The following is a 22627-nucleotide window of genomic DNA, read 5'->3' on the forward strand; positions in this document are numbered from 1 at the left end:
AGGTTCACACTATCTGTTTAGTACAGTACTGTGTACAGTCAGGTTCCAAATTAGCCTGCTGAGATAAAGACGATGGAGAACCTGGTCAGACTCCCGTTGTGGCCGCTGTCACATTCCTGTGGTATTATTAGCGAAGAACCTCGTACCTCAGCTCAAGTTTCAACTTAGCCCTAGACGGAATGATCCGGCTAGGGTTTTCGCCTGATACTAACAGACCACACGGAATACATGTAAATACAGGCTTCGCTTCTAAAGCTGAATTTGCTGCCATGTCATGTCCAGTGGATAGAAGTCTCTGAGCAAATTTGATGTCCAAATCTTAAAATTATAAGCTGATATCTTAACTATCTTCCATTGTTTACTACGTGCTCTAGGCCTATGCATGGATCCGATGCAAGCCACGCGCTTAAATTTTGGCTTGTACCTAGTTCAGCCCTCGGTGACGTGGATGTGGCTTGTACTTGTACATCTCATGCAAGGGTCAGTACAAGTTCCTGAAAATTATCTTCAAGATTATCTGTTGGCACATGTAGAATTGCTGACTTGCATTGCCCGTATTCCCTTCTACCTCGGTATGAATCAACTACGTAATTCATACATTTCTGTAAAAGATTTGGTTGAAGAAGTTCTAACAAAATTATCCTAAAGCTACCCTATAACTAATCCCTATTAAAATGAGAAGACCTCGCAAATAAGACCCGTTAGACAAAATTTTCATTGACAAGCTTCACGCTAGTGCCATCTCCACGGTATGAACCCTGCTGGCCCCTGCACATGTAGTGACATTTTAGTTTAATAACGGGCACGAACTTTGGAACTAGCTGCCGAGACCAAGTGCTAAAGCTAAGGCAGTGGATCAAAAGCAAGCTAAAGCTAACGGATTCGTTTTAGCTTGAGCATTTTCTTTTTTAAGCTTTTTATCCAAGGTTTCGGGCCCTACACTAAGAATTCTTAGTCTCTGGAAAATTACTGGTAAGGCCTGATACTAGTTTCTTGGCTTGTTATTTAGCTGCTTTACTAGCTATTTACTACTACGTGTAATAGTTAAATCTATGCCACTCATCACCTAGGTACTTGGGTAATTTTTCCACAGCGATTTCTTCCCTAGATTTGATGGATGACTTGTTAATCCTTCCATTACTGCCCTTCTTATTGCCAGTGATTATGTACAGTGAAAGTAGATTAGAGCATGAAAGACTTGAGGATATTACCAGTCAAAACAGGAGGATAAGGATAATGCACAAGATAGAATTCCAAGTCGAAGCTTGGGAGAAAGTGATACGTTAAAGAAGGGGGAGTAGGGATATGAGATAGTGATAGAGATAGGGAAGGGTAGTAGCGAAAGAGAGAAGAACGGCGAGATGGGCCAAGTTCACCACAGAGCAAAAAGGGAATAGGAAAAGGAAAAGAGAATGGGTAAAGGGAAAGTAATATCCGCGGTATCAGCCCATAATAAATGAAGAAGGCCCCAAATTTTGGGAGATAACCTGGTGGAGAATCGAGCACATAAGGGGTAAAGAATCATTATCAACTGTGGCCTTAGCCATCAAAAATCCACCCAACCAATCCTTTACTTGACGCCATATCCTCGGCACATGTTTCGCAGAAGAAAGATCAATAGTGTGTATCATATCTTCGTGAATGTACTTGCTTTCTTTCTGATGTCGAAGAGTGTCAAGGACGAGGGGAAAGCCAGAGCAATTCTCTGGATTCGATTAGGTGCCATAAAAGTTGGTATCATGGAGGTAAAGAATTGGATAGGCGAAAGGAAGGATCGAAAGAGAATCGGAATCAGCTCCGTATAGTCAACGTGAGTCACAGGCAATGGGGATATCGTGATTAGAAGACAAAAAAAAGACATAAAAGAAATGCGAAGTCCGTTCCACGGCGTTGAAAGAGTCGATTAAGAAATTAATGCGAGTAGTTGGCCGTGTGTGCTTCTGGTTTGCCGTAGCGAGATCATCAGCCTAAGGCCAAAGCGTTTTTTGGGAAGCCAAGAAAGAAGAATCCCGATTGGGTCGATCCACAGAAGAGGCGTATTTTAGTTGCTGATTACTCACGTTGCTGGTACACAGGACCGCTCTGGTAGGGGGAGTGAGGGTAATTGGGAGGGTAGTTCTGATAGACCATACCACCAGGGGCGTATTGACTCGGCACTTGGGATTCTGCAGCTTGGTATCCAAGAGGAGGAAGCTGAGGACGAACACCACCACCATAAGCCGAGGGTTGTCCAGGCTGAGAGTCGGAAGGACCGGAAGCATCGACCTGGTTGGCCTGTGCAGCTTGAGCGGCAGCACGCTCACGTTCCTCAGCGGCCTTGCGCTGGGTGTCTTCTTCCTTCTTCCTGGCCTTCCATTCCTTGCGAATTTCCTTGAACTCTGTGAGCAGTAATTAGTTTTGTCCGAAGCAAATGTAAAAAAGGGAAGGAAGTCAAAAAGGTATGTTAAGAAGCGGGAAGGGATGAAGAATAACCTCCCATCGGCCACGCTACTGCGGCCCCGCGAAATCTAGTGTAACTCACTAGCGCAGGTTACAGCCGGCGCTAACCCAATCCAGCCACTTGCGACAGTTGGAATCGCAGAGAGAAAAAAAATAAAACAATGCACTAACCTTCAGGAGTGCGCTTTGCGCCGTGTGATTGCATTGTCACGTGTGCATTCAAGTGATTTAGGGTACCGTAGGCCTTCTCACATCCATTCCAGCCACACTTGTACATGCGCTCAATTTCCTCGTATCGGCGTCGGGGTCGCTTGTTCTGCTGAGCACCAGGAATTGGAACAAACGAGTAAACCTATATTAAGAATAAACAGTCAGTAAAAGAACACTCAAAACGGATCACATTTTTTTCGAGTGACCGGAAATAATAAAATTGCGTTGTTTTTGACGATCCCTGGCGACTTGGGTGACACAAGGCGAAAAGTCGAGATCAGAGGATCATCCAAGACAATGGAAGATCCAAGAATCGTCAAAAACATGCTTGAACAGGGCGAAACCCTGCCAAGGCAACAGGGGAGGCAGAACTAACCGTAGCAGCAGGAGTGTAAGGGTTCGGCAAAGGATGGTGAGGGGCGTATGTATGGGGCCAGTCTCCACGAGCGCCGTACATCTGGTGCGGTGGGTGTTGGTGGCCTTGGTACGCCATTTCGTGTCCCTGCGGTTGATAGGGGGAGTAGGGAGGGGGGTAAGGTGGGCTAGTAGCCGGCAGAGTGGAATCTACGACATGGTTAGAATACAGGGAGATTGGTGAAAAGGGTTCGGTTTTCGCACTCGTCGCTTGGGCCATACCGGCGGGTGCACCAGGTTGAGATGCGGGCGCGTATGGAGGAAGACGCGGTAAATAGTCCTGTCGTACCTCGGGTTGCGGAGTGTACTGAGGGGTTGGCCGAGGATCTGGTTGAGGAGTATTGGTGTAGTGCGAGCTGGGAGCAGTGGAAGTCTGGTCTGCGGAAGGTTCAGAAGCTGCGTTTGCGTTTGCGATGGACGGTGGGTGCGAACCTGACTGTGCAAACTCGGAGGTGGGCCGGTCCATAAAAAGGAGATCGCGGGAAAAGTCGCGGCGATGTAGAATAATGGAACAGAAAATGCGAGCGCGTTGCCACAATCTGACGCAATTGACCCCAGTTAGTTGATGTGAAAGAGGGAAAAGGATGAGAAAGAGAGAGAGAAGCGAGAATCGGGGAAATTGACGAGTCGGGCAAAGTTCCAAGCAAGGGACCCGAGAAGGCTACCGGTAGGGGCGACCACGAGAGAAGTATGGGAACAAGAAGAAGTATATGGACAAGAACAAGAACAAGGGAAAAAAACTTACTTTTTCAAGAGATCCTAATCTAAAAATAAAAGATGTTTGGAAAAAAAAATAACAAGTATCACGACGCGTTGTCCGAGCGCGTTTAAGAAAAAGACGATGATACCACCGAATGCTTAAAAGGCTTAGTTCGTTCTCAAGGCGGTAGGATAGTTAGTAGCGTCCGAGCCGTGAAAGAGATAGAGAGAGAGAAAATGGGGGAGGCAAAAAATAGAGAACAGAGAACAAGGGCCCCTAAAAGAAGAGTCCTCGTGGATGATGTTGGTGGAGTCAAGAAAGTGGATCTGGTATTTTTGAGTGAAATTATGGATTTTATTTATTTTATTTTATTTTATTTTATTATTTTATTTTATCATATCTATTTTATCCTATCAGAGTGGAGGAAGTAAGGAAAAAAGATTAAGAGAGGGAAAGACAGAAAGAGCGAACGAGCCAGAATAGGTATCGGACCATTCCCTATTCCATGACTAAAGTCCGGCATTAATTGTTGATGCCCCCCCTTTCCCCTCTCTTTTCCTAGCTTCATTGTTACTTTGATACTGTATTGTTATTTACGGGATCCATAACTCCAGGGGTTGATAAAAAGTAGTGGCGAACATTATTATTTAACATACCTATAGGTAGATAATTAAACATTCGCATAGACCGATTTAACTACTTAGATAATACGACTGAATATTCTACTTTGATACTTTGGCTATGTAGTATATTAATGTTGATACTAGCTTAGCTTCTCTTAGTCTACCCGCCGAAAGTGAGTGAACCTAGCGTCAGTCCGTGGGTACCAACCAAGATCGCATAACTAGTCCTAGTACTGTATAGTAAAGGGCATGGACCAGGGGAACGAAAGAGGGGGAAAAAGGTAATGGCGTGCCCGAGAGGAACATCCGTGGGAACGGGGCATGGAATCCTAGATAGGTTTAGTGTATGATAGAATTGAACTAGAAGAAAGGGGTATAGTGCATGTCGGGGGAAGCAAGACTCGGGTAGACCAGGGCTAGTAGTTGATAAGTGGGAACTCGGTGGATTCCCGGTTCATTAAGTTTGTAGCGGTTGAAGCCGGTTATTTAGTACTTTTGGTTCATTCTATCTTCTCTTCACATCCATAGTATTCAACACAGTCCTGGAGAGGGATTTAGATATTTATTATTCTTATTACTTCTATTATAATTATTCACCCTTCTTGATCTATCATCCTCTCGTAATCACCGTTACACAGTCAGTTCCTTTATCATACTATATCCAGAATACTTGGGTGGAGAACGCTGATACAAATGCCCCTTTTTCTTGCGTCTGGGAGGGGATGCGGCAAAATCACGTCTCCACTGTGAGCTGTGAGTGCTTGATTTGATATCTTCCATCCATGGATCTTAGTATCATACGATCATCTCTGGAAATTGGAAATTGGGAAATCGTTGACTGTTTGCTTACCCGCCTCGACACCCCGTATAGAGATATACGAGATGGTATCCACGGCGCTTCCAACATCCTAGCTGCGTTAAACTCTCTTCCACCGATTCTATTTCACTATCACATTATTCCACATCTTCCACCGCTCTAAAGTGGGTCAGATAGGGAGAAAACGGGGTTGCGGACAGCTGCAAGGCTCCCACCTCGGAATGAGCTTCTTCTTGTCTCTCCGTGTCCTCAGTGATTGGTTCGAGGGGATTGGTTCGAGGGGATTGGTTATTGGGATCCCCGCGCGGAGTTGGTTCATTCCACTTCCGGACGAAGGAACAAACATGACTCCTCCCCAGGCAAGCGGGCGCTTGCCGAGGGTCCTCCACATTCTGAAGTCATTCTATCATTTGACACGATTTGGGAGGGGAACATGACTCCATAATCCTTTGCTAGTCAGATAAGCATCGCTGAACGTTTTTCGGCCGGCAAACTGAGTCAAGGCTCCGGTATGGAACCTCTTCAAAGAGCTCCATCCTTCACCCGTTCGTTGATCACGACTAGTACAAAGTTTGGCGCGCAGTGGACGCCAGAGCCGCATTGTTGTGATTGTAGTCAACAGTCCGACCGTGAATCTTACAGGACCTTTGTCACCTCGGACGATCCCTCCGAAGAAAAAGTGGATCAATTTGGGTTGCCGTTAGAAGTCCGTCGTTCATTAGTACTCAACTACATCCTTGATAGCGGTAAAAGCTAAATAGAACACCATTCTATCACAATGTCAGAACTGCTAGTTAATCAACTCAATAAAAGTCTCTCATCGGTCCGTTATGCGCTTTCCGCGGCTGTAGCTTAAAATCGCAGTTTTTTGTCCATTTTTTTTCTTTATACCCGTGTTGTAAAGCCGAAGGGGCTCGGTTATACTCCGGCGCAGTCATCCGTAGCCCTAAGTACGTAACCAAGTACTTCAGTACTTCAGTAAAACGTCAAACAAGATTATTCCCTACCTGTTGTCACGAGGCATTGTTAATTCGGCTTTAACAAGACAAAAATACCCTTTTCTGCCACGTTTATGTTGTCTTTTCTCTTTTTCTTCTTTTTTTTTATTATTATTTGACTTTATCCCCTGGCCCACTTCATCCACTCAATGCCACAGCCATGACATGGCCAGTGCTTTAATTTCGTAAAAGAAAAAGAAAAAGAAAAAAAAACACGGTAGAGTCTTACTCGCTCTTCCTTCGGTAGATCTTGACTCTGTACATAGTATAAACCCCTTAACTCTAAGGTCCTTACTAGTCAACATGAATCATGGACTAAGGCAGTCTAATTTAACCTTTCCCAAAAAACCACCTAGTTAATAGGCCGAGGATTGATTAAATGGTGATCAAAACCTTGGAATCTACATCTGGATCTCCATCCCTAGTTCTCTCCACAAGCTGAACTCGCGGTCTTATCAGTACTCGGTGGTCAGCTCATAAAACTCTTTCAACACCAATAAAAAAAATGCGCAAATCGAAATCGATGCCGGGATCTAAAGCCGTTCCCGAATTTGTAATGCCATCCGACCAGAGTTACATTTTCCATGCATATTCTACGCCTACTGGAAATACGCACTACAATTGCATGACAAGGGGCTAATTTCTTAGCGCAAATCCTGTCGCGGGGCTTCGTTGGCCAAACCCGGATATCACGGCTAAACTGGTAAGCCCGGTCAGACAATTGGCCGCGGCCCGAGATCTGGGCCTCTGTCCTTTTAGTCTTTTACTACGCTTCTCTACACTTTATTGGTATAATCTCAACCCTGGATCCTGGACAAAATGTACGTCAATGGCGCTTGTGCAGCGGGATAGGAGAGCGTCTCGGTTGATGCACGTAGCACATTGCTTGTCTTCAAGCTTGCCTTTGCATGAAGCTTGTCCACTCATCTTGAGACGAGAGCTAAGGAATTTCCAAGGCTACAATGTTACTACTCCCTTACAAACTGGGAGAAATAAGATGAGTCAGATGCCAGAGCTCTGTCCATGTTTCAGAGTCGATTCAAAATACCCTGTAAGTCCTTAGCCAACGAACATGTCCCACTGACCACTTTCTTAGCGTATGCTTATTTCTCTACGGAGTTACGGATTGAATGTTGTGAAACCACCGACACTAGCAACCGCACAGCCTCATTGTGGGCCATTTAAGCATAAATCTTGACCGTTAGGGCCTCGGACTAGCATCTCGGAGATTTTTACGCTTCATTTACAACCACTAAGCCATATATAGTCCGAAAGTTCGCCCTAGTTTGGGATCACTTTTTTTTGAACTAACTGGTTGGGTTTTGGTTCTGCCGCGAGATCGGATCTATCACAATTTAGCACCTTCAACGGGAAAATGTATCCGAAGTACATGGGCAATGGGTTTTGTAATGCATTCAAACTAGTAACTAGATTAACGACTTACTTCCGTGATTCATGTTCCATGATTATATACGAATGAAACTACTTGGGCACCGACTGTTCATAATTGCCAAGATTGAAAACATTCGTGCTCAACCCATCTACGTAGTCAGCTCTGAAGTAGGAATGTGAATGCGTCATAACTATTGCCTAGTTAATCAAGCGTTGTAATTTGACCAGGAACCTCAAAATCACACAGCAGTACTTTTTTCGGCGAGGGGCGCCACTGATAAATTTTCAAGCTGTTGATTCACCTCGCAAGTTTTTGAACAAATTCATGAATGAGAGACATCATTGGAAAGGTCAAAGGGTAAAGGATTGTTAATCTTCCGCCAATCCCATTCCATCGAGCGCTGTACCCCCCGAGGTCTCTTCAAATTTCAGAGATACTGGCGGAAATTCAAAGCCTTATATCCCAGTTTGAACCTTAGAAACCCAGCGTATGGAGAAATAAGGCCGACGGGAAAATCAATCCCGTCTGCAATACCACAGATGTTGAGCCAATGGCGGGGCTGAACTTAGGACTCGGACCTCGTAGTATGGAGTATAAAACTAGAAAACTCCAATCAAATTGTCTACGGAATCAGAAATTTGTAACTATCAACTTCGAATGTCACCTCGGGATGTGCAAATTGCTTTTAATGAAAAGTCTGTTCAATCTAATCTCTCTGATCACCTGCACCACCGCATTGACGAAAGAAAAGTTCAATTGGTCCTCGAAAAAATCACTACTCGCATTTGGAGACTCATACACCTATGTCCAAGGAATCTACGGCCACCAAAATTACAGTTTCATCGGCGACAATCTCAATCTCGCATATAACGAAAGAGCTCTTCTTTCTGATCTGATAGTCCAAAATCAAGTAAGTTAGTTCTATACACTATCAGAAAATACTTACAACTGACATCTAGATCTTTATAGACCTCAACTGCAGAAGGAGGCCCTAACTGGGTGGAATTCCTCACAGATTGCGCCGTGGAGCCTGGTCTGCATTCACCACTAGATTGCAAGAAACAACTTTGGAATTTTGCATTTGCTGGTGCTGATATTTCATCAGAATAGTAAGTTTCTCCTTATCTCCAAGGCTATTGTCCAACGTCTAATACTAACAGACTAAGTACACCCCTCCACCACAACTTCTCCGTAGACATAGTCACCCAAATCAAACAATTCCGAAACTATGGCGCAAAGACCATACAAAAGACCATCAGCGCAAAAGAAACCCTAACAGCAATCTGGATCGGGATAAACGACATATCAGACTCCGCAAAATACAACATCAATTTTCCAGCCTTCTACTCAAATCTAACAGCCACCCTCTTCGCCTCCGTGGACGAGCTCTACGCTCTCGGCTACAGATCATACCTGTTCATGAACCTGCCACCACTAGATCGTACGCCCGAGAATGTGAAATCGGGCTCGGCAAGCCCTAACGCAACTCAGGTCGCTTGGTATAATTCTGCCCTTTCGGAGCAAGCAGCGCAGTTCAAGGCGCGGAAAGGGGATGTTGAGATATGGGTTTTTGATGCGCATGAGAGATTGAGTGGGATTTTGGATGATCCGGGGAAGTTTGGGATTGTAAATACAACTGGATTCTGTGCTGGATATGATCAGCCTGATATTGCGGTGAACTATTTGAAGTATGGATGTCCGACGCCTTTGGATGAGTATTTCTGGTTCAATACGGGACATATGACCAGCCATGTGCATCGCATCTTGGCTACTGTACTGCAGGCGTGGTTGGAGAGTTAGGCAAAACGACCTCGGGATAATTTGATGCTGATTAATGTATTGAGAGCTCGGGAGTATTGATAAAGACACAAATAAGATATTTCCAAAAATACCATACCTGAGATGGACATAATCTGGCCCCAGGTAATTTGGGATTACTCACATACACCATTGGTATGTGATCTTTAGTTTAGTTTTAGCATAATAGTCAGAACCTCTGATACTCATCAATTACTTCACTTTCCACCTAAGCAGTTCTCGCCCTAATATTACTTTTTCTCTATAACACTTCCGGAGTTGATACGACATTGCTTTCCAGAAGTTTCCATACCCAAGTGTAACTATCAGTCATAAACTTCGTTGATGGCGGGCATCCCAAAACCCTAGAAGGCGAACCCGAGGTCTCCACTTGTCATGGCTATCCATGGAAATGATCATTCCCGTTTAATAGATGTGCTTGAGTGAATAATTAGTTGCGTGGCGACTATTTTGTCGGCGCATTCGAGAGAGTGTAATGGGCATACGGCATAGACAAGCCCAGAGCACTCAAACTAAGGCTATGCTGCTAGCACCAAATGTAGCTCTTATCCAGAAGGAGGGGGCTACCCTTGTTCAACCAACCCAATTCAGTTTGAACTCTTGACTTAGTACAGTCTTGGCATACCTAGGTAATTAGCAAGCGCAGTGCTAGTCAAGAATATAGCTAGGCATTACACACGTCAAGTTTCGTCTTTGTTCTCCTGACCGGTATTGCTCGAGTCCCTGAAGATATTCAGCAGGGTAACCATTACCTTGTGGCGAGCCAAGGCATGAAGGCGAATATAGATACTGAAATTTACGGCACAGGGTTTGCAGCACATCGAGCAAAGAGGACACAAATGGACCTAGATATTCGTACAGCTGCCCTTACCGTGAGACGGGAGAATAACAATCGTGATTTTTTCGAATCACCTTGGAAGCCCCAAAACCCCGCTACCTTCACTGGGTTCGAGTGGGTGGTCAAAAGGCTACTAAGGAGATTGGGTGCGTTCGTCTCTCTGCTTTGGTCCATTGCTCTTGTCCAGCGCAGTTTTTTGGTCTGGATTGGTTCTTTACTTGGGCTTAGTTCTCTGTTCACGTTCATTATGAGAGGTTCCCTATTTGGAATACTAGTTTTCCCAGTCTTATATCACCCCTAGTGAAGCTAGCCACCTACACTTTTGTGGATTAATTCAGAATTTCAATGATAATTCTTAAATGGGCATGGAGCCATGGTATCAGACAGCCCAGCAAGCCTCGAAAGTAGAATAGGCCTCTCTATTACAGGGGAGAAATCAAAAATGAAAATTTAATGGATAGCTAATGCAGCCATATGGCTCGAAAAAATCACGATAAGGTGTCCCTCTGAGTGAGCCCATTATTTCTCATTCTTTCCTTCAGTACGAGCAAATGTACCTAGATATATCATTGGAGACGCATTCCAAGGATTGACCGCGCATTTAGTGCTCTCTTCGCACCTGGGCTTTCTGCTTTATGTTTCTCGTATGTAGAGAATCTGGGGTTACCGATATTTTCTACCACTTTTTTGATTGCAATCTGGATCTGTTGCTTTCGTCGCCCTTTGCTTCGCATTGGGGGTACTTCGACCATATGTAGTCATCGATAATCTCTTCACTTTCTGCGTCACAATAATCGCATCTCAAATTTTTTCTGCATCTAGTTATGCTACCCCATTCACTCGTATTCAAACATTGAGTACATTCATTCATATACGTCAATTGGAGCTTTTTTTCGCTCGCTGCATGACTCTTTCTCTAGGTACGTCTACCATCGCATTGGACCTCTTTTCGATAAACTTTCTCTCAAACATATGCAGGTGCTCCAAGTATTATCATATTACTCCGAGGAACAGGGAACAAGAAAGCTGGAGAGATAACAAGAAGTTGATGAGGGAATACGCACGTTATAAAAACAATGATAGCTGAAACAGGAAAAGCCCCACATGAAATTGGCTGCCTTTATGCCTGAGGCCATTTAAGGTCCACCACTTAAACGCGTGCTGAGAGCGCGTCCAAACACGAGCCTTGCATGTGGTCGCGATCTTCCGATCTTTCTTAGTTATCCTCCCTTTCCCCCGCAACCCCATTATTATTGTGAGGACGCTTATGGATAAACATTCGAAATATTAAGCCACCATGTCTTCTGCTCGTGAAAAATTGGCCGAGCTGCGTGCTCTCCGTGCCTCCGGAAAGAAGCGTTTGGCGACCTACGAGATTGAGGAACAAGGCGACATCTATGAGGAGGTTGACGATGAGGGCTATAAGAAAGTCATTCGCAGTCGTCTAGATGAAGACGACTTTGTTGTAGATGATAACGGCGCTGGCTACGCAGACGATGGCCGAGAAGTATGGAACGAACAAACGGCCGATTACAGCGACGAGGACGACGAACTACCCGCACGCAGTAAAGTCTCCAAAAGAAAACGTGAAGAAGAAGAGAAACAGCGACAAGAGAAGATTACCAATGGTATCTCCAAGTACTTCAACAAGGGTAATGGTGCAGCATCAGCTCCCAAGCCGAAGGTGTGTGCGGTGTTCTGCTTGTTGCTACAAACTCCTTGCTAAACTTTGAATAGCCAGTTGCATCTGCAGCGGATGACGCTTTTATGGCGGATCTACTGGGTGAGGTAGATACGAACGTCGTTTCCAAACGCGCCCCTACTCAGAACATTATCAAGTCCGAGGCACGTCGAAAAGTTCGCGTTTTGTCCCCACCTCTATCCGAAAAGAAACGATCAGAGAAATACCAAGCAATGGATGAAAACGAAATGCCAAGCTCCCCGGTAAAATATCAACCACAACTCCATTCTGACGACATCGTTCCTGTGGCCGATGACGATGATGTGCACATGAGTGACCCCATGCCATCATCTCCCGTCACCAAGGCCGTAGAACGCAAGAGCATGGTCCAAATCAAGTCTGAGATCTCAGACGATGAGGATATTGACATGATGGACGTCACGGAGGCTACTGGATCTTCCAGTGTCAAGATGCAGAGCGTCAATATGACTGGTAGTCGACCACCTCCAAAGCTCAAGAAGGAGCCTCTCCCTATACTAGCAAGCTCCTCTCCAACGAAAGCATTACCCGAAGTTGTCGAACCTTCGTGGAATAATGTGAGAAGCAAGCTGAATGTTCTAAGTAGCCCGGCTCCGGAAATGCGCTCTTCTTTCGGGAAGCTGCGTGCTCAGGATGTAGTTGAAGAAGATGGCAGTCTTCATTTCTTCTGGCTGGACTATACTGAAGTTAATGGTAGTCTCTGCTTGTTTGGAAAGGTGAAAAACAAACAGAATGGCACATATACTAGCGCCTTCGTCAAGGTTGATAATATCTTACGCAAGCTCTACTTCCTTCCCCGCGAGCGCCGGACAAAGCATGGAAGGGAGATGGATGAGGAAGTTGGGATGGAGGATGTCTACGGTGAAGTGGATGAGATGATGACGAAAATGCGAGTGGGAATGCACAAAATCAAACCCTGCACGCGAAAGTATGCATTTGAAATGCCTGGTGTTCCGAAAGAAACAGAGTATCTCAAGCTTCTTTATCCATATGACAAACCCACACTTCCAATGGACGTCAAGGGAGAGACTTTCTCGAACGTTTTCGGTACCAACACTGCACTTTTTGAGCAGTTCGTTCTTTGGAAGAACATCATGGGCCCTTGCTGGTTGAAGATCGGGGAAGCTGATTTCTCTGCCGTCAACAATGCTTCCTGGTGCAAGTTTGAGTGCCAGGCCTCTAAACCAGCACTTATCACCCCGGTTCCAGATTCTGAGAACTTGGATATGCCACCTCTGACGCTCATGAGTCTTTCGTTCCGAACCCAGCTCAACAGTAAAGAAAATAAGCAGGAAATTCTCCTGGCTAGTGCCAGAGTTTACGAAAATGTTTCTCTGTCTGATACCACCCCCCCAGAGAAACTTCCCTGCAAAACCTTCACTGTAATGCGTCCATCTGCATCTTCATATCCGATGCACTTTGAGGCTGAATGTCGAAAGCAACGAGGCACCTTCATCCTGGAGAAGAGCGAGCAGTTCCTTCTCAGCAAATTCCTGGCCTTGTTCGAGAAAATGGATCCGGATGTGATCATGGGTCACCAATTGCAGGATGTAGATCTGGGTATTCTTCTCAGTCGTTTGCGAGAGAATAAAACTCCCGGATGGCATCGTATTGGTAGACTCAGACGTGGTGAATGGCCTAAAAATCTCAACAGAGGTGGCGGGGGCTTCTTCGCCGAGAGACAGCTTATTGCTGGTCGTCTCATGTGTGACGTTGCTAACGATATGGGCAAGGCAAGTTTTTCCCCAGAAGAAGAAGAATGATATAGATAAACTAACTAACTCTGAAAACAACAGTCTCTTATGATGAAGTGCCAAGCATGGAGCTTGACAGAAATGAGCCAACTTTACCTTGGAGAGGGTAACAATCGCCAAGATCTGGATGTTGAAGCAGCCCTGAAGTCATGGGCTTCAACCAAGGACGGTCTCATGAATTTCGTCAATCACTGTGACACAGATACTTACTTCATCGCTGCTCTTGTGTTGAAGTTGCAGATGCTGCCGTTGACTAAGGTCCTGACAAATATTGCCGGTAATTCCTGGGCACGTACGCTAAGTGGTACTCGCGCAGAGCGAAACGAGTACATTCTGCTTCACGAGTTCCACAAGAACAAATACATCTGCCCTGACAAGTATTCTTCTCGTCTACAAAAGGCCGAAGAAAAGATGCAGGATGGCGACGACGATGAGGGCGGTGACAAGAAAAAGAAAGACAAATATAAGGGTGGTCTCGTTTTCGAGCCTGAGAAAGGCCTGTATGACCGATTTATTCTGGTCATGGATTTCAACAGTCTTTATCCAAGTATCATTCAGGAGTACAACATTTGTTTTACCACCGTCGACCGAACATCTGCAGCAGAAAACGAGAACGAAGAGAAGGTTCCGGAGATCCCATCCTCCGACCAAGAACAGGGCATTCTACCCAAGCTCATTGCTACTCTAGTCGGTCGTCGTCGCGAGGTGAAGAAGCTTATGAAAGACAAGCGTGCTACAGCTGAGCAGCTTGCTTTATGGGACACGAAGCAGCTTGCCTTTAAGCTGACTGCCAACTCCATGTACGGTTGTCTGGGATACACACAGAGTCGATTTTACGCTCGACCCCTGGCAATGCTCACCACCTTCAAGGGACGTGAGATCTTGAGGAGCACCAAGGAGTTGGCCGAGAGCAAACAGCTACGGGTCATCTATGGTGATACTGATTCCGTAATGATCAACACGAACATGGACACCATGAGCGAGGCGCTGAAGGTCGGTGAAGAGTTCAAAAGATCTGTCAATGAGCGATACCGACTGCTCGAGATCGACATTGACAATGTTTTCCGTCGTCTGCTGTTGCATGCAAAGAAGAAGTACGCCGCTGTGAACATGACTGAGGTGGATGGCAAGTATGTAGAGAAGCTTGAAGTAAAGGGTCTTGACATGAAGCGACGTGAATACTGTGCTCTTTCGAAAGAAGTCTCATCAAAACTTTTGAACGAAATTCTTTCTGGGGAGGATCAAGAAGTCGTTCTCAACAATGTCCACGAGTACCTGCGTGAACTTGCAGGGAAGATGAAGGAGTTTACAATTCCTGTTCAGAAATATGTTATTTACACGGTATGTCAGACAGACCTCAGACTGAAGTTGATCTGCTAACCTTATTCTGATAGAAACTATCGAAAAGACCAAGTGAATACCCGAACAAAGAGACCATGCCCCCTGCACAGGTTGCTCTTCGGGAAATCGCCCGGGGCAAGAACATTCGGCCCAATGATGTTATTTCCTACATTGTCACTAGTGGAGACTCAGAGACATCATCCTTACCCCCAGCAAAGCGCTCGTATACCCCACAAGATGTGCTCAAGCCGGACTCGGGTCTGAAGCCTGATGTCGAATTCTATCTTCTCAAGCAAATATTCCCTCCGATCGAACGTCTGTGTGCTCCAATCCCAGGTACTGATGCCGTTCGTCTGGCCGAGTGCTTGGGGCTTGACGCTCGCAAATATCAAATCAACACGTCAAGTTCTACCAACTCACAAAACGCCGAGATATTCCCGCTCGAGTCGCAGATTCCAGATTCCGTTCGGTTCGCGGACTCCGTTCGACTGACCCTGAAATGCCGATTCTGCAAGGAATCATCGGTGTTTGAAGGGCTGGCCGGGTCTACGCAGATGTGTACTGCTAATGGTATTGTTTGCCCCAACCAAAACTGCGAGAAACCATTCGCAGTCATTACAATCATTGCACAGCTGGAAAACCAGATTCGCGAACAAACAGCTCAATACTACGAGGGCTGGCTTGTTTGCGATGATTCGGCTTGTGGTAACCGGACTCGCCAAATTAGTGTCGCTGGCCATCGCTGTCTAGGACCACGTGGACATGCTGAAGGATGCTCTGGTCGAATGTCGTACGAGTTCAGCGAGAAGCGGATCTACAACCAGCTGCTCTACTTCTCTGGACTCTGGGACGTGGAAAAGGCCAAGATTGCAGCCAACAAAGAATCTGGAGAGAAAAAAGATAGTCTCGCAGCACTTGCTGAATTCAACCGAAATCGGTTTGCTACGATTAAGACAGTGGTTGATGGATACCTAAAGAAGTGCGGCCGACAGTGGGTTGAGATGGATACTTTGTTCCGTTTCATGATGCAATAATTGCCCTGGTGGCGCTTCAAATTTGCAAATAGTTAATTTTTATGAAGTTTTTACAAATGAAGCAATGCGTTTATATACCTAGATTGATATCATTTTGACGTAGATGTTGCCATCGGTAAACAAATTCGGTCTTATCGTATGTTCGTGCCGTTTTCCCCGCTTTTCTCTGACCAGGGAAAGTTTTCGGTCTTTCCTTTCCATTTAATTTTACCAAAACATTCAATTGGTTCCAGCATGTCTACCAAGCGGGTGCTTGTAATTGCAGGTTCTGATAGCTCTGGTGGCGCGTGAGTACTAAATCTAACCCCAAAAGGAAAGGCTGCATGAACACGGAGTGGGTAATTTGGTGTTCCCGCAAAGTTCCATATGTCCTTGGGAACGTTTGCGTTCTGAGCCGATACTGATCAGTCGCAATTTATAGTGGCCTAGAAGCTGATCAAAGGGTCCTTGCTGCCCATGGTTGCTATGCTCTTACGGCTACAACCGGATTGACCGCACAAAACACACTAGGTGTGCAAGATATCTTTGTTGTCCCACCACAGTTTGTGAAAAAGCAGATCATTGCTGGCCTTGAAGATGTTGGTGCCGATGTAGTGAAATTGGGTTAGTTATTCTCGATAATCTGATTCTCTAAACTAACTAAGAACAGGAATGCTGTCGTCTGCTGAGACAATTGATGCCATTGTAGAGGCATTGACAATCTACAAAGTGCCATACTTGGTGCTGGATCCGGTATTACACTATACCCTCTAGTCTAGGACCCTGCTAACTACTTGAAAGGTAATGGTGTCGACCAGCGGAGCTCGCTTGCTACCGGAGAAAGCTGTGAAGGTGCTACGCACCAAGTTGCTCCCTATCGCCACTGTTCTTACACCTAATATCCCGGAAGCTCAGCTTTTGCTCCAGGATGCAGGTATCGATTCTTCCGAGCCGGAGGATCTGGCTGGCATGGTTCAACTGGCCAAGCAGGTCTGTTGCTTAGGTCCGAGAGCAGTGCTTCTCAAGGGAGGTCATATCCCACTGACCAAAGAGCACAAAAGGGCCCTGAATCCTGAAGAGGCAACAGCGGTCGTTGACATTCTCTACGATGGGGAAACTAACGTCACGAAATTCTTTGAGACCGGCTATTTGATTTCGAAGAACACGCACGGTACTGGCTGCTCACTTGCTTCGGCAATTGCCGCCAACCTTGCTCTGGGACAAGATATGAAGCGAGCTGTGCGTAATGCGGTTCGATTTGTTGAAGCCGGAATTAGAACTAGTTCCGATCTTGGTAAGGGAAGTGGTCCGATCAACCATTTTCACTCGATCTACACCATGCCATTTGCGCCGTATGTGATCAACTCCAACCAAAGTTGAATTTACTGACGTCAATATTTACTAATCTGGCTCTCCTCTAGAGGTCGGTTCATTGAATATATGCTGGATCGCCCAGATGTCCAGAAATTATGGGAGCGGTTCACCCATCATGACTTTGTCAAAGGCCTAGGCAAAGGCACGCTCCCCTTGGAGCGTTTCAAGGAGTACCTTGTACAGGATTATCTCTACTTGGTAAATGTTTTTTTTCACTATGAATCTCAGGGTAGCCTCTCATCAGTCAACACAGGTTCAATTTGCTCGTTCCAATGCGCTGGCTTCTTATAAGTCCCACAACATGGAGTCAATAGCGGCTGTGAGTGTCAATGTTTCGTGTACAGGGTTTCCAATTCTAACTTTGATCCAGTCTGCTCGCATTATACTGCATATTCAGCGTGAAATGTCTTTACACCTTGATTATTGCGCCTCTTTCGGCCTTTCCAAAGAGGAAATTGAGTCCCATCCAGAAACCCTCGGTATGATGCCTGTATCTATATTCGTGCATGTGCGTTGAATCTGTTCTAACCCGAATTTTCAATAGCATGTACTGCATACAGCCGATACATTCTCGATATCGGTCAATCAGAGGATTGGCTTGCACTTCAGATGGCTCTCGCTCCCTGTTTGATTGGATACGGCGCAATTGCAAAACGACTATACGAAGATAAAGGTAGTCTTCGGGAAGGGAACCACTACTGGAAATGGATTGAGAACTACGTCGCCGATGACTATGTGGAGGCTGTCGAGATTGGATCAGGTAATCTCAAGCCCCAATCTCAAGATTCTACTCTAAGCAAAGCTAATCGCTCATTTTTATATAAAAGCTCTACTGGAGGATCATGTGCACAAGGTATCGCCTAGCCGCATGGAGGAATTGATCAAGATCTTTATTCGAGCGACGGAGCTTGAGATTAGCTTCTGGGCTATGGGATTGAGTGAAAAGATTTGAGTAGAAATTAACTACTATTTACCTGATCAGATTTAACCTTGGAATGTACAACTAAACAAAAATCTCATTTTCTTCGTATACACCGCCCGGCAAAGCTGTTTTTGCCGGCAGTAAATAAAAGTGGGTCTTGAAACTACCAAAAATTTTCTTCCCGCCAAATTTGCCTCCTCTTTCTCCCCTGATAAGTTGTTCTTTCCTTCATCCTAGAATTCACTTTCTTCATCCCTTCCTTTTCTCTTTTCCTTTCCCCCCTTCATAATCCCTTGAGTAATCCCTTTCCATTACTCAAAACTTCTTCAAACCATTGCCAACATGTCTTACGGTGGTGGTGGTTATTCTCGCGGCGGTGATTCCTACCGGTAAGTCTCTTCACTTTGTTGTATCCAAAAAAATCTTCCACAACGTCTTCGTTCGAATGTCTATAAGTCGTGTATTCTTCTGGCTTAGCCCATTCAATATACGTCATTGCTCTATGGCGTTTAGGGCGGCATTGGGCTGATGGTTGGGCTTCGCGTCTCCTACAATTTTTATTATTATTTTTGAATCCAAAATTATTTCACTGGCTAACCGGATTCTCTATCCAGCTCACGCGATGGTGGGAACAATGGATACTCCAACGGCGGTGGCTATGGTGGTGGCCATGGTGGTGGCCAGGGCGGCTACGGAGGTGGTGGCCGAGGAGGCTTCCAGGGTGGCCAGGGTGGTGATCGCATGTCAAACCTGGGCTCCGGCTTGAAGAAGCAAGACTGGGGTAAGTTTCAATCTCAACATAGTATCATCCCTGGGTTTGAATCCGATGGTTCTAACAATAACTTTGCAGATCTTGACACCATGCCCAAGTTCGAAAAGTCTTTCTATAGCGAGCACCCGGATGTCACTGCTCGTTCCCAGGAGGAAATTGATGCTTTCCGCAAAGAGAAGCAGATGGTTGTTCAGGGTGTGAACGTCCCTCGCCCCGTTGAGAACTTCGATGAGGCTGGCTTCCCCCAGTACGTTCTTTCCGAGGTCAAGGCCCAGGGTTTCCCCAACCCTACCGCTATTCAGGCTCAGGGTTGGCCCATGGCCCTCTCCGGTCGTGACGTTGTCGGTGTTGCCGAGACCGGTTCCGGAAAGACTCTCACCTACTGTCTTCCCGCCATTGTTCACATTAACGCCCAGCCACTCTTGGCTCAGGGTGATGGTCCTATCGTTCTTGTTCTTGCTCCCACTCGTGAGCTTGCTGTTCAGATTCAGGCCGAGATTACCAAGTTCGGCAAGTCTTCCCGCATTCGCAACACCTGTGTTTACGGTGGTGTGCCCAAGGGTCCCCAGATCCGTGATTTGACCCGCGGTGTTGAGGTCTGTATCGCTACTCCTGGTCGTCTGATCGACATGCTGGAGGCCGGTCGCACTAATCTGCGCCGTGTCACTTATCTCGTTCTTGACGAGGCTGATCGCATGCTCGACATGGGTTTCGAGCCCCAGATTCGCAAGATCATCAGTCAGATTCGCCCTGACCGTCAAACTTGCATGTGGTCCGCCACTTGGCCCAAGGATGTGCGCCAGCTGGCCTCTGATTTCCTTAACGACTTCATCCAGGTGAACGTCGGTTCGCCTGAATTGTCGGCTAACCACCGCATCACCCAAATCGTTGAGGTTGTTTCCGACTTCGAGAAGCGTGATCGCATGATCAAGCACATGGAAAAGATTATGGAAGACCGCTCCAACAAGATTATCATCTTCACCGGTACCAAGCGCGTCGCTGACGACATTACTCGATTCCTCCGCCAGGATGGCTGGCCTGCTCTTTGTATGTACCTTCTGTTTCCTCTTGATGTTCATTATAACTGATCCTATTTCTTAGCCATCCACGGAGACAAGCAGCAGCAGGAGCGTGACTGGGTTCTCAATGAATTCAAGCAGGGCAAGAGCCCCATCATGGTGGCCACTGACGTGGCTTCCCGTGGTATTGGTATGTACCCTATCCATCTCCCCCTCCCTTTCCCCCATAAAGGGACCCTTGACAAAACTCACTCGTGTTGAAATGTTGTGTGATACAACGGCACGATGCTTAACTCTCTTGAAGCGTGTTGTCTTTACACACGACGCGTCCATGTGGAACGTCAGGTCATCTCAAATGGTTATCTTTTACCAGGAAGGCCTTGGACTCACGATGCAGCATAACAGACAGCAGTCCTCACAGGAATTTCTCTTTTGTTTGCCAACTCTCCAGCGAGTTGGATCATGACGTCTCAGAAAAGTTGTTCTTGAACTGTTGAAAAGCTGCATTTTCCAAGGTTTCTCTAGGGCCGTGATCTTACCGTCAATCCATGGACTCGCTTCCCTCACTCGAATTTTGTTGAAGAATTTTTCTTTTTCAATGAACTCCAGGTGCAGAGAGCAGTGATGCATCAAGTCCACAGCCGAGAAAGGGCTCTCTTTTACTAATCTCATCCCCCCGGAATGCTCGATTTGCTAACAAGATTTCTGTAAAAAGATGTGCGCGATATTACTCACGTGCTGAACTATGACTACCCCAACAACTCGGAGGATTACGTTCACCGTATTGGTCGTACTGGTCGTGCCGGAAACACTGTGGGTCACAAGTCTGCTTATTTTTTTATATATATACTAACCTCTTTTATTACCATAGGGAACTGCAATTACCTTCTTCACTACCGCTGACTCTAAGCAAGCTCGTGACCTGGTTACCATCCTCACCGAGGCTAAGCAGCAGATTGATCCCCGTCTCTCGGAGATGGTTCGCTTTGGCGGCGGCGGCGGCGGTGGCCGATATGGTCGCGGAGGTGGCCGTGGACGTGGAGGCTGGGGCCGCCGAGGTGGTGGTGGTGGCGGTTACGGAGGCGGTTCAGCTGGTAACTCCGCTCCACTTGGCAACAGCCGTTGGTGATCCATTTCGCCAGTGTCTAGTATGTTGGGAACACCTTAACGGTAGATGGTTGCCCTGGTTTTTTTTTTTTTTTTGCTTTCTTCACTCCCGGTGCGTAATACGGCGTTTTTGGGTGTCATAGACAGTCTTACCCAGGAGCATGATCTTTTAGTTTCATGTCTTCATCGATGAGCTCAACATGCAGCTCTCACGACGATTTTAGAGCATGGTCTCAAGTGGCCACTTTATGTTTATTTTCTTCGCAAAAAGTTCCTTATCATTTCATATTAGTGATCTTGCCATCAATGGCCCTTAATTTTAATTTCAAATCGTAATTACTTTTACTCTTGTAGTATATTCTAGGTTTTTCCGCGTGAGGTTTGTTCTTGTACATCAATTCTTAGGCCCAATATCAATATCTCTCATACATTATTTTTTCACGGCGACCATGAACAACCTTGGATAGCGAAGCAAGACTCGACCGTCGACTAGTTTCGGATATGCCTTTCTCAGACGTTCCAAATACTCCTGCAAATACTCCTCTTTCTCTAGTGGTTGCAATGGGTTAACGTATGGCCTAAGGGCAGTACCCTTGACCCACTCAATAATAGCCTCATGGCTCTCAAGCGAATGATAGTAGCTTGTATGGAATAGATGAACCGCTGATGAGATAGGCTTAAGCTGATCATAGATTTCCTGTGGTGTCTGGATAGAATCCCGTCCGACAGTGGCCAAAGTCGCGGCCCAAGGTCCATCCTGAGCGACTTCCCGCATGAGAGCATGCACTGGTTCAGTAAGATTATCTGGTACCTGGAAAGCAAACACACCACCAGACTGCTGTGTTTCCATCAGTCGCCTGATGATATTAATCCGCTCCTCTTTACCAAGCCACTGGAAGACGGCATTGGAAAAGAAGAGATCAACTGATTTTGGCGGCGAATACGAATTCAAGTCTCCAACTGAGAATTCTAGATGTGGGTGGGTGGCTTTGGCTTTGCGTATCATGTCCGGTGATGAGTCCATGCCTATTATTTGCGCATTGGGATAACGAGTCTCCAATACGGTGGTAGAATTTCCAGGTCCGCAGCCTAGGTCGACCACTGTCTTAGGTGACTGGAGAGGAACGCGGGCGAGTAAATCACGAGCTGGTTGAGTGCGCTCATCTTCAAATTTGAGATATTGTGCCGCACTCCAGTCGTGAGCTGGTATGGCTCTTGTTGTTGACATGTTTCTGATTGATGCGGGGAAAGCTTTTGGCGAAAGCAATCTTTGGGCTGTGGATTTGATGCAAAACATTGAAGAGAGAACGTTGGAAAGAATACCTGGGTACACTTCCAAGATTCAAAGTTCAAGA

General features: G+C 46.1%; 7 protein-coding genes across 7 annotated transcripts; 5 read left to right on the plus strand and 2 right to left on the minus strand.

The window, feature by feature from the left end:
* Positions 1–2052: 2052 nt before the first annotated feature.
* N7495_000265 (putative C2H2 transcription factor (Con7)) lies at positions 2053–3529 on the minus strand (the record flags this gene model as incomplete). Its single annotated transcript, XM_057202935.1, has 3 exons — positions 2053–2378; positions 2611–2791; positions 2984–3529. 3 exons carry the CDS (start codon positions 3527–3529, stop codon positions 2053–2055), a joined length of 1053 nt encoding a protein of 350 aa, XP_057067008.1.
* A 4762-nt stretch (positions 3530–8291) lies between these two features.
* N7495_000266 (SGNH/GDSL hydrolase family protein) lies at positions 8292–9394 on the plus strand (the record flags this gene model as incomplete). Its single annotated transcript, XM_057202936.1, has 3 exons — positions 8292–8504; positions 8564–8703; positions 8761–9394. The coding sequence occupies 3 exons, from the start codon at positions 8292–8294 to the stop codon at positions 9392–9394; spliced, it is 987 nt and encodes a 328-aa protein (XP_057067009.1).
* Positions 9395–11547: 2153 nt separating this feature from the next.
* Positions 11548–13733, plus strand: N7495_000267 (uncharacterized protein; the record flags this gene model as incomplete). Its single annotated transcript, XM_057202937.1, has 2 exons — positions 11548–11934; positions 11988–13733. 2 exons carry the CDS (start codon positions 11548–11550, stop codon positions 13731–13733), a joined length of 2133 nt encoding a protein of 710 aa, XP_057067010.1.
* A 72-nt stretch (positions 13734–13805) lies between these two features.
* Positions 13806–16099, plus strand: N7495_000268 (DNA polymerase alpha catalytic subunit; the record flags this gene model as incomplete). Its single annotated transcript, XM_057202938.1, has 2 exons — positions 13806–15065; positions 15119–16099. 2 exons carry the CDS (start codon positions 13806–13808, stop codon positions 16097–16099), a joined length of 2241 nt encoding a protein of 746 aa, XP_057067011.1.
* A 234-nt stretch (positions 16100–16333) lies between these two features.
* N7495_000269 (uncharacterized protein) lies at positions 16334–18404 on the plus strand (the record flags this gene model as incomplete). Its single annotated transcript, XM_057202939.1, has 9 exons — positions 16334–16386; positions 16521–16702; positions 16749–16831; positions 16880–17430; positions 17500–17650; positions 17706–17771; positions 17823–17931; positions 17997–18212; positions 18280–18404. 9 exons carry the CDS (start codon positions 16334–16336, stop codon positions 18402–18404), a joined length of 1536 nt encoding a protein of 511 aa, XP_057067012.1.
* A 312-nt stretch (positions 18405–18716) lies between these two features.
* On the plus strand, positions 18717–21294 carry N7495_000270 (DEAD-box ATP-dependent RNA helicase DBP2; the record flags this gene model as incomplete). Its single annotated transcript, XM_057202940.1, has 6 exons — positions 18717–18763; positions 18989–19940; positions 19983–20193; positions 20248–20355; positions 20881–20978; positions 21037–21294. 6 exons carry the CDS (start codon positions 18717–18719, stop codon positions 21292–21294), a joined length of 1674 nt encoding a protein of 557 aa, XP_057067013.1.
* A 408-nt stretch (positions 21295–21702) lies between these two features.
* On the minus strand, positions 21703–22500 carry N7495_000271 (S-adenosyl-L-methionine-dependent methyltransferase; the record flags this gene model as incomplete). Its single annotated transcript, XM_057202941.1, has 1 exon — positions 21703–22500. One exon carries the CDS (start codon positions 22498–22500, stop codon positions 21703–21705), a length of 798 nt encoding a protein of 265 aa, XP_057067014.1.
* Positions 22501–22627: the final 127 nt, after the last annotated feature.

This window comes from Penicillium taxi, assembly GCF_028828555.1.
Source record: "Penicillium taxi strain IBT 34144 chromosome Unknown utg000001l_segment0_segment0, whole genome shotgun sequence".
Taxonomy (NCBI): Eukaryota; Fungi; Ascomycota; class Eurotiomycetes; order Eurotiales; family Aspergillaceae; genus Penicillium; species Penicillium taxi.